Source organism: Synchiropus splendidus, chromosome 1, assembly GCF_027744825.2.
Source record: "Synchiropus splendidus isolate RoL2022-P1 chromosome 1, RoL_Sspl_1.0, whole genome shotgun sequence".
Classification (NCBI taxonomy): Eukaryota; Metazoa; Chordata; class Actinopteri; order Syngnathiformes; family Callionymidae; genus Synchiropus; species Synchiropus splendidus.
Window position 1 is genome coordinate 45,608,897 of NC_071334.1, and position 11,489 is coordinate 45,620,385.

An 11,489-nucleotide genomic window follows, 5' to 3' on the forward strand; every position below is an offset into this window, starting at 1 on the left:
AGAGCAGGGCTGGATGTCCAGTGTCTCACTTCAGGGCTCTCATCATCCACCATCATGGAGGTGGGGGAGGAATTTACATTTATGAAACTTTCTAAATTACCGTCATTTGGCAGTGCAGAGGACAATCATTGGTCTCTGTCTGACTGTGCTCCTTTTGTTTTCAGGCTCCTGGACCACGATGTCGACTTTCTGTCTGTGCTTTTATGGTCATCTGACCCCGACAGGTCCCACTGGACTTTCCTTATGCAAACATGACCTGAAGTTTTCAGGTCGATACATTCAATCAGGAGTTTGTTCTGTCTCCTTTTGACTTGAAACCAACGTCAACAGTCAGTGTTTATTAGATGTTTGTCTCGGGAGATAATCATCTTTCTGTAAACAACAAGCAATAGCTGAGAAACCAGATTATTATTATGAAGAAATTAAACAGTATTTTACGATGATGATGATGATGATAATGATGATGGTGATGATGACATTAAGAAGATAAGTGTGACTTGGGAGAATGAAGGGATGTTATGGTGGAGAAGGCTGACTTGGGACCTCTGATGGAAAATGGTGAGAAAAAAAGAAAAATAATGAAGAAGACAATAACGTTTTATTTTCAATTGTTCTAATTTACATTCTCATTCACCACTATGTTTGAAAACTATGGCTAATCGTTCTCTTCGAAAGATATTCACTGCGCTGAGGTTTGGAGAAAACACTGGGATATGGATCACAGAAACAGGTCATGATGCTGGAAGCTAGGTTTCAGTTGAGTATTTAGGGTGTCATCTGAGATTACTTGGAAATTGAAGTGGCAGAGGCAGAACACAGAGGCAGGTGTTCTCAACTCAACACACTAAAATCAAGCTTCATCAAATCTTCAATGTACGTCATTATATTTTGGAACAAAATCCACCACTGGCTTCCATATTGTCAATGTATTTTCTTACTTCAGCATTTTCTCATGTGTCAAACATTTCTTCAACTGATATCAAAGGACTGTATAATGGTGCTATTTCTAGTGATTCACTACAGGTAATAGTGTCATCTTTACAGTACATCTTCATTGCTGCTGTGTTGGTGATCCGTTTTTCAGTTGGGTTTAAAAAAAAAGGTTTTAGGGTGAAAAATTGCATGTAAAATAGGCATCACTTCTCGTTTTTGTTTTTAAATGTTTATTGTAAAATACTTTTTTGCTTTTACATAATGAACAAACAAGCTTTAATCGGGAAGTATAATAACCAAAACTCAATAATTAAAGGTCAATAATACACCAAAATAAATGCTGCTAAGCTACAGGGGTCGTTGTAAATAACAAGCTCTACGTCTTATATGTCTTAAGTGTGAAATTATCTCTATAGACTAACAACATCTCAAACAGTATTTTCTACAGATAAAAAGACACAACTCAGCAATTTATTTGAATGACAAAATTTCAAATGTCAAGTCAGTGGGACTGTTGATCCTAAAGCTCCCTCTCCATCAATTTGTCTTGCTGTTTCTCCCTCTCTGTTGAGCTTTATCTTTGAAGCGATCAACTATTTTTTGGTTTCCTCGATCTGCTCCACCTCGCTGGATTCGTCCACCACCTTCCCATTCACCATCGTCTGAGTCACAACTTTCACGATCTTCCTGGTGCGAACATCAGGCTCCTCTGTGAAATAAAATGTACGACATTGTAAGAAGCTGTCGACGGTCAGAACATTACTAATGTGTGTGCTATTGAAATCATATTTATAACCTGTGATGATAACAACTCATGTCTGCCACTCGCTTTGTAAATCCGACTACAATATTTCAGACTTTTAAAAACTGCTTCATGTTTGTTACTTCTTGGTCTTATTCTGCATATTTCCTGGTGGGTTTGGATAATCTCCCCTTGCTTCCATCATCGTCTACGTCTTGATAGTCACCATTGAATTCCTACTCAATGACTTCGGTCATAGCCTCCAGCCAAAGACAGTTCCAATGTTAGTTCTCTTGTCAAACATCTCAAAAGGATTTTCAGACTCTTCATCTTGTCGTAGCTGCAAACACAATTTTGTTTGCTGTTTTTGTTGAACGATTGACCGAGATACGGAGAATTGCAACATTACAATGTGGAATGTTTTCACTCCCACTGCTGTTGCTTCAGGACCTGCGGTTAGTGGTGCGTCTGTTTGTCCTGCTGGTACTGTGGGCGTGAGTCATCTTCTCACAGAGTCTCAAACTTGTTTTCAATTCTGTTTCTGATCCCGGAGGCTCAAACCCTTTCATGCTTTTATACACCGGAAAAGTCCCCCAACTAAAGCAGGCCACCAACCAATGTCAAGAAGAAGAGGCTTAGTAACACAACATCATCATCATCTTAGGAGCCATGTCAACAACAAAGACGTGGTTGAGAATCTACATTAAATTACGATAACAACAATCCCCTCAATGACAGGATGAGCATGTTGTATGTATTAGTGATCTCTCAAAATATGGAAGCAATGGCTGAAAAAACATTCAGGCATGCACTTGCACACATACTTCTTGGATTAATGGTACACAACATGAACAATTGTGGAACGTTTACAACTCAACTTACTTTTCGGAGGAGGAGGAACTTCTTTCACACTGTGGGAGACAAAAATAATTTCACTTTCAATTGTGCAATAATAGTCAGACAGACCCTCATTTTTCAAGTACAAAATGATCAGCGGAGAAGAAGAAGTACTGCAGTAAAACTAGCATTGGTGGGGTCTCACTTCAGCAGAGTCACATTTTTTCCACCTTCTTTCAGCTGTCTTTCCCTCAGCGTCCTCCAGCTAAACAGCTTGATAGTAGATAGCTAGTCGCACCTGTCCTCTTCATTTACCACATCTACGAACATCATTCATTGGGGTGAATGAGCCACTAAAGCCTTCTGAATTTATTTTTTTAGACAATGAATTACAGTATGCGCTTCTGTTTTTCTGTACGCTTGATTTAAATGATACAAGTACAAATAACGACAAAACCAATGTGAATAACTTTTCAGTATCTCTGACTAAACTCCACGCCTTCTCGCGGTTCGTAAGTTAAATGCTGTCAACTGTGGGATCTTCCTTCCTTCCTTTTTCAACAGCTTGCAGGGTGTGTCCATGTCTGCCCAGTCAACGCCAAGCCTCAGCGATTTCCACACAGCTGACAAGGAACAATCCTCCAAATAACCCCCACCACATAATGCAGCAAATAAGATTGTTTTCTGCCTCTCTAAAAAAAAATTCCACTCCACATGAAAGACTTGATTCGATCTGCTGATGTTCATGATGTTCACCATAATCTGGAAGAACAAAATGGAATTTTATCTCATATCTAGAGGGGTCACCATCATGGTGCTCATGGGCTCCAGGTAGCCCTCAGAGACCAAGGCAGTAGCCCACGGGCTGTTAAAAATCTTTACCATGATCACAAGGTTTCATGTCATTTCACAAGGTTTTGCTTTGTTTAAGTTGTAAGTAGATTATATATGGTTATTGATGACAAATGAAATCAAGAGGAGAGATTCAGTTCTATTCCTCCATTTGTCCTGGGAAAGCTTGGCTCAGAGATCAAAGAGGTTAAGAACCCCTGCTCTAGAGGGTAAATCAGGAAGGGATGAGTGGCGGGTTTCATGAAAAGGGACCTACGTCTCCTCTCCTTCCAGCAGGCGTCGATAAGTTGCAATTTCCATCTCTAAATTCTGCTTGATTCGGAGCAGATGCTCGTAGTCGGTCTTGTTGCGCTGCAGCTCCAGCCGGAGCTGAGAAAGATCGTCCTCCAGCTGGTTTAGCGTCACCTGGAGCCGCTCCATCTCAGACGAGTATTTGAGATTTGTTTCCCCCAGGTTTGCTTCCAGAGCTGCAATCTGAGGACAAAACATCCAGCTCCCATTACATCTGTGCGTCCAGTCATTCTTTCATTCATTCATACTCATGATTCACCCTCTGCCAACAGACATCAAACCCGGAGTATCCTCCTGTTGCTAAAATCACTTCCTAAATCTTTATCAACAAATAACAAGGAAGTGACAAGTTCTGGGCAGCTAAATCAAACGCTGTCATCTTGGCCGCTGTCACACAAAGGAAACTCAAGCCTGCAGAATTTGGCGACTGAATTTGGTTTGTCCTTGTTTGACTTTATCGGCGTGGGAGTCCATGTTTACTGTCAACGCTGGATTATGGGACACAAAAACAGAGTGGATCTTCCCAGACTGTGATGTGAAACAGCATGGACGTGCACTGACCGTGACCTGGGTCTAATTCAAAACAAAGCAAAGACTCTGTCAGAACTTCCTGTATTTCCACTCAACAAATCCTTCCTCAAACAGATCTTCATTCCGCCCAAGACCAAGACTAATCTGGGCTTTGTGAGAAGTCATGACTGTGATTCACTGCGTCCGTCTGTATTCTTTAGCATTTGTACTGCAGCTGCTGCAGCATCTTTGAATGTTCGGGATTCTTTTCTGATCCAAAAGCAAATATCATTATCCAGTTAGAGAGAAGAGGAGAAGAGCAGTGGTTTGGTGTGTCTCGTTTGGAAAATCCCATGCTTGTGTTTTTGAAATTATAACCTAGATATGTGGTGCATTAAAACAACAGAGCTCCATAAAAATGGAATATTACATTGGAATTTATCCCTTTGTTGGCAAACATTTTCCAGTGTATGTCGTGAATTCAGTGTTATGTTAACTGTGATTCACAGTTACTTTGAAAAAGTAATCCGACTACTGATTACTTGAATTTACAAGTAACTAAGTTACACTGTCAAGTTACATTTGACAGTCGACTACAGCTCTCATTGCCTGAACAGCATCTTTTATGTCAATTTTGAGGTTGGAGTTCTTGGGGATCCAGCGTTTTTCCATGTTTAGTACAATCTCACTTGTATGAATGTACAGTCAATGTTCGAACCCACTGGAGTGAAAACCACACACAAAAAGCAACAGCTATGAAAAACAAAACAAAGTGATATATTGCCATTCATATAATAAAATTTAGGGAATGCCCCATTATTTTTTATTCTGATTTTACTTTTTTTTACTTTTTTTAACTACAGCGTTTAGTAAGCCTCAGTGTGTCACGTCTCCTGTTGGCCACCTGAGGCAGTAGTTGCACTTAAAGTGGCTGCTGTTAGTCGCCTCTACGCTCCGTCACGCCGGAGGATCATTTTATATCTGACATTGCAACATCAGTACATCACATCAGTACCGTTTCTTCTTACACCAAAGAAAAATAATCCACAAAAGTTATTTCGCTCTCTATAGTCATTGATTTCTGCGCATTGGTGGACCCTGAAGGGTTCATACTGTAGTGGTTGTATTTGAAGTAAGCAGTGGCTGTTTTTGAGTGGCATCTACTACTGGCATCACTGGTCGTGATCCTGGTTAAATAATGACATTTGTTTGCTTGCAGGGGCACATTTACTCTGATTTATAATTAAAATGTTGACTTTTTTGAGTTTGACTTTCAAGGTCCCAGTATGTATAAATAAAGCGACATCTATTCTATCATTCTATTTTGCACAATTGATCTCAATTAAAAATGAATGTCATCTCATTGAGGACTTTGGGATTTATTTTGAAGAAAGAAATTAGCAGTGAAAGTTTTTTTTAAAAGGTGGTTTAGGCTCACCTGTTTGTGCAGGCTCTCCAGCTCCACTTCCAGGTTCTGCAGGAAGCGCTGTCGCTCGGTCAGCTCCCCCTGAGCTCCTCTCAGAGCCTCATTGTTCTCCCGCACCTCATTCTGCACCGTCTCCAGCTGGACACACACACACACACACACACACACACATTCCACTTGTTACCAGAGAGGTCTGTACTGTGAGGAACTGACATGAGAACTTGGATCAGACCTTCTTCTGATACCACTGCTCCGCATGCTCCTTGTTCTTCTTCACGATGCCTTCATACTGAGTGCGCAGTTCCGACAGAACAGCTCCCAGTTCAGGCCCGTGAGCTGAATCTACCTCCACGTTGACCTCATCTTTCGCAATGCGAGACTTCATCTGCTCCAGTTCCTGTTAGACAATGCAATTTGTCTGTCAGTTAAGATGGATTTCTCAGAGGTTTTGAATGTATTTCTTTTTTAGGTGGTTGTCGTTTGTTTGAGTTTGTTGAGAAAAGTCTATAGTTCCCTTCAGGAGACCTAAATGTTTGGTTGTCGTACTGTGTTCATGTATCAGCACAGCTCTGGAACATTTAGCCAAAGACAGTCTTAACCCTTAAAGCACCACTGTCACAGAATTGCGAACAGTAACATCGCTGCATTTAAACAAGCGAAGATGGTGCCTGACATAGTTATTACTTTTCACAAGCAGATGGCGCTAGTTTCTCCTAAATCTGGTAGTAAACAGAGATCGAACAGACGGAACACATTGGAAGAGAGCAAATTTGACTGGCTCAGATTCTTCAACATTAACACTCTGATGAGGATATTTTGTCATCAGCATGAACATCTGTAAAAGTAATTTTACAAACTGGACTATTGCTAAAACTAGGACACGTTATCATGTATCATAAATCTAGGGTCACCCTGAAAGTCTTCTCTTACAGTTTTCTTGCTTCAAGCTTTTGAAAGATATGAAGGTTGAATCTATTAAAAAGACATCTCTTAAAAGACATTTTCATGTGTATTCACATGATTTCTGTCATGTGTTGCGCAGTACATCTTTACCGTGTGGTGAAAATGAAGTCAAATTCAACGTATGATCACACCTGCCTGAAAGGTTTATTCAGCTATGGATGCTCATTGTCCAACATGGCCCTGAATGAGTTTAGTCCAGGGCTGGACAAACCGCTGTGGTGCAGGTTGTTGTTCCAACCAAACAAGCACATAGAGTTTTGCCAATGAGGTTTCAGCTGAAACAAGCAACACCTGACTGACAATCACCTGACCACAGTCCTAAGGCACCTGACGGTGAAAAGGTGTCCTCTCCTTGTTTTGGAACAAAAACCCGCACACGCCATGGCCCTTTGTGGAACTGCGTGGCCACCCTTGGTTTAGTCCATGTGAATAATGCACAAGGATGAGAGAGCAACTTCATTATTTAGCCAATTTCCATTAATTGTTGATGCAATGGGACTCATGTTACACGAGTCCTCATATGACAGCCACACTAGATAGAGACGCGAGGATCTGTTTTCACTCTCTCCAGGTGACCCCCGCGTGCTCCTTGTATACATCATATGTAAGAAAAAACATTGTGTGGCATTGAATTGAAATCTTTGTGATGCAATAAGACTGTGTGGAATACACAGATGAACAAAAAGGGACAACATTTTAACAGTCAACATTTCTCAAATACAACTGTAAAAATACTGTAACTCCAGCTGCCAAGGGGACTTTAACAAAGTAGTGGGTCTATTCATCTTAATGACCTTTTGGCTGCCGACTCTGGAGACCCTTCCATTAGTAGAAAGGTAAGCTTATCTCAGTGGAGACTTGTGGTGATCAGGTGAGTGCACCGGAACAGCAGGTTCAAGAAACTCTATATACACGCTCAACTTGTCCCTGGTAACCAGAGGTGACCCCCTGACGCTCCTGGCATGAAAAAGGAAAATCCCAGGGGCCATTAAATTGGGTCAGTTACACAGCAGACCACTTGTTGCAGGAGAGTGTGAGCACGATTCAAACTAGGACGGAATGTTAAGTGAGCTAGAACGTGCGATGGAAGCGAGTAAACATTAGTGTAATTCCCGCTGCCACGGCACCACGTAACATATCCAACATACCTCCTCATGGTTTTTCCTCAGGAAGTACAGTTCTTCCTTCAAGCTGTCCAGGTCTCCTCTCAGTGAAGCGATGATCTGCTCGTGGTCGGTTTTGGCTTTTTTCAGGGCAACACAGTCTCTCTCCACTGACTGGCACATGACCAGCTCGGTCTCCCACCTTCCAACATGAGGATGAGTTTAAACCTCAGCTTTGATCTACCAGCATCAACATGTATCTGTATTCAATACTTCTGATGGAATGATCATAAATAATGATGTGGCCAATGGACGTTCATAATCTCACTTGAGGGGATTTTAAAGGCGAATATTCAGTTTTAGATTTACCTCCTTTGTAAAGTAAAGAGTGCTCTCTCTCTGTCTCTCTCTCTAATATATATATAGATAGATATATAGATAGATATATAGATAGATATATAGATATATGGAATATATATGCAGAGCCCTGGAAGTGACATGGATGTGTTTATATATTTCTTGGATGTGACACGCATGACTATAATAGCGTTAATAATAATTTTTATCTCTACTATTTCTAACAGAACACTAAGGAATCCTATCAGACACACTGGCAAACATTTGCTGTATTAAACTAAATTGCAACATGCTATAGATAATAATAATAATAATACTGTCTTATCAATGACTGTAGCACACTGACAACGATTCTATGCACCTTTTGTTATTCCATGTACAAGTTTTATTTTTTAGAAAAGATTGTTGAGCTCGTCCGATTGGAACTGTGATGTACAGTAAAAGCACAGTGAGCAGGAAGTATCTGGTTAAATAATACTTCAATCATTAACCACTTACTTGATTCTGAAGTCATCTGCAGCCAATTTCGCATTATCGATCTCCAACATGAGTCGAGCGTTTTCCAAGGTCCTCTTCCTCACCTGGAGATAAACATTAACGTGGTGTGACTACGCGACTGGACACGCTAACATCTGTCATGGCTGAAGGAAACCAATTGTTTTGGAACTGGCTCTTGATGAAGAACTCATTGTTTTGTCATGTTAACCGAGAAAACTCTTTGTGCTTCGTTCACCAGGTGTTAGATGTCACTGGGTTCCACGAGTACCTCTTGTTCAACAGCGTGAGCCTGAGCCATCATTGAGTCGAGATCATGACCTTTGGGAATGCGGTCGAGCATGCACTGCTTGATTTTCATCTCCAGGTCAGCGTTGGAGCGCTCCAGTGAACGCACCTAGTTGAAGACAAAGGGGCATTTAACCTCTTCAGCAGTGATCAAAGTGTGTCGACCAGTCAATAATGGCATCATATATGCTGGCTCACAAAGATGTATTCAACTCCCGCTTGGCTGCGGACCAACAACTGAAACAGAGCGCTTCTGTGTTTGGCATCTGACCTTGTCCAGGTAGTTTGCCAGACGGTGGTTCAGGCTCTGCATGGCCTCCTTCTCGTTGGTGCTGTTGCCGTGCAGGCCGTTGAGCTGCATGCTGAAGGAGCCGTTGAGGTCTTGACCGACTGAAGCGGCGCGGCTGAGCGGACTCGCTGAGAAAGACACCGAAGCTCTGGAGCGAGAACGGCTGGTGTCCATCAGAGAGCGGCTGGAGAAAGATGGCTGGCGATTGATGGAGTAACCTCTCAGGGACATGCTGGAGGCCATGATGGGAGTCTGAAGAGAGTGGCAGACAAATAACTGGATGATAAAATGTAGATGGACTCCTCTTAGACATGCTGCTGTAATGCAAAACAAGTGTGATCTAGATGCATAAAAGCTCTTTTCTGGCTCTTAAGTGAAAGTGTTTTATAGAATCTGCCAAGGCTTTAATGGAAGTTCAAGTACTGTAGGCTCTAATATCACAGCGTGATGGAAGGACGTCATTGAATTGGTTTACAGCGAGACAGTGGCAATTCAAATCCTCCATTTGCATCCGGAAGATGACTGACTTAGTGGTCAGAGCCACTTCAGCGTGTCCATCTTGGCTCTTCCCAGTTCAGATCAACATTAAATCAAAATGTAAATTCCTGCCGCTCAGTGGGGGGGGGGTCAAAGGAGAAGCTTTCATAGAAGCTGAGCACACTTAGAAATCTATTACTATGATAATAAGATATGTATGACCAGAAGAGACCAATGGAAAAAATAATTGAGGCATAACTGGTTAGAAACTGTGTTCAAATAGAACAAAGTTTAGAAATAAGTCAACCCATTACTTAATGTTTTTCCTGAGCCATTCATTGACAGATTTTCATGTTGTATAAACCCCTGCACCATTGCGCTTCTTCACTACAGCTATGTATTTTTCTGAGGGTTGAGGAAGTGCTAAGTGGGATGGACATGTATTTGGCTGTTTAAAAGATGCAGCTGCAGCCAGGCTTTACCAGACCCTCTACAAGAAACAAAGATTTCACACCAGACAATTTCACACTAGTGATCCACCCCAGCGACCATAATGGATTTGAATCTCACTGAGATACATGGCTTTTAAAAACAGGTGTATTTGACCTGCTCTAAATGCTTCGATAATTTATATTTTTAACAGTTCAAACCGTTAAACCCTTGGTTGGCAGCACAACTAAACAACTTATTTTGATGTGCACTGAACTAAAGAAAAAATATTGACAAATATTGATAATAATTGCACATAATAACAATGGATCCCATTCATATTTAGCGTGTCATCAACTAATGTGATCAATATCTGATAACAGTTTTGCAACTGGTTGTCTACAAGCTTAAAAAAAAGAACAAGTGAAGCAGACTAAAACTGAAACATCAATAAGAAACCAGGTTGAAAAGCTACTATTCCAACCAGGTGTGCGTGTGACTGTGTGTGTGCGTGTGTGTGTGTGTGTGTGGGAGGGGGGGTCCTATTGGCAGATTAGCAGTGAAGAGAACCTCTCAGTCTCTCTGTCACCTGATCCCCGACACAACCTTCCCAAAGCGCAACAAAGGAGCCATCATGAGACAGACAGTCCTTGTTCAGATGAAGGATATGGCTTGGGAAAATGATGGGGGAAATATATTTGAATGAATTCCAGTCCCACAAGGAGAGACTTTGTTCGCCAGGTAAACCGGCTCTGTCACGTTTTTCTGTCACAAAGTATATGAATCATTATGTTAATTCAGTCAATTTAACAATTTTCATAAGATTTATTTCTCCTTGAACTCCAGCTGAAGTTTGCTTATTTGCGCGTCGGTACGATCTGCTATCTTTTTGCATTTGGAAAATAAAATAAAATATTTCATCTCACCTGTTTCCTGTCTTTGGATTAAAGCTAGGAAGGATCCAAACAAATGAGGAGGCTTTTGCTGACTGAAGTGACAGGTGAGCTTATATGCAGGTGAGCAGGGAGTGGGAGGGGCTTGTTTGAGTAAGGGTGGGCGACGGCTGCTCGGAATGAATCAGCTATAAACTGTTACTAACTCATGCAGAAGACTACAGCGGTTCAGAACTGCATTACACAACTAGCCCGCCGAATTGACAAGCAGTCTTTAAAACTTGATCCATAATCTCAGCACAAATACTGTTGAGCGGCGTGTCCATGCAGTCCATATCAACTAACACAGAATATATCAAGCGTGAGTTGGAGTTCTAATATGCAGTGGAAACTTAGTACAAAATCCATGTCTGTGTGTGTGTGGACATCATCCAAACACACTGATGCCAGGTTCTGACTTCCAATGAAAAACATCAGGAAGGTCAATGGCAGTAGCACTTCTTCTTTGAGGCAGAGCGGTAAAAAGAACCAGAAAAAGAGAAGAATGAAGAAGATGGAAGTCAGTTCAGGTAACTAAGTATTTATTTGAATGTGTTGTTTATTT

General features: G+C 41.4%; 1 protein-coding gene across 1 annotated transcript; it reads right to left on the bottom strand.

The window, feature by feature from the left end:
- Window positions 1-1,246: 1,246 nt before the first annotated feature.
- si:ch211-243g18.2 (uncharacterized protein LOC559906 homolog) lies at window positions 1,247-10,969 on the bottom strand. Its single transcript, XM_053845405.1, has 10 exons — window positions 10,919-10,969; window positions 9,069-9,338; window positions 8,781-8,906; window positions 8,513-8,595; window positions 7,703-7,859; window positions 5,824-5,988; window positions 5,604-5,729; window positions 3,621-3,838; window positions 2,558-2,586; window positions 1,247-1,642 (listed from the first exon to the last, which is right to left on the bottom strand). Exons 2-10 carry the CDS (start codon window positions 9,327-9,329, stop codon window positions 1,527-1,529), a joined length of 1,281 nt encoding a protein of 426 aa, XP_053701380.1. The 5' UTR covers window positions 9,330-9,338; window positions 10,919-10,969; the 3' UTR covers window positions 1,247-1,526.
- Between the last annotated feature and the right edge of the window lie 520 nt (window positions 10,970-11,489).

Excerpts from the sequence above, each read along its gene's own strand:
- si:ch211-243g18.2 (XM_053845405.1), bottom strand. The coding sequence starts at position 9,329 with ATGGCCTCCAGCATGTCCCTGAGAGGTTACTCCATCAATCGCCAGCCA. Across the intron at positions 5,989-7,702 it reads TGAGGAAAAACCATGAGGAG|GAACTGGAGCAGATGAAGTC; the intron begins GTATGTTGGATA and ends ATTGTCTAACAG. Across the intron at positions 2,587-3,620 it reads CTGCTGGAAGGAGAGGAGAC|TGTGAAAGAAGTTCCTCCTC; the intron begins GTAGGTCCCTTT and ends TGTCTCCCACAG.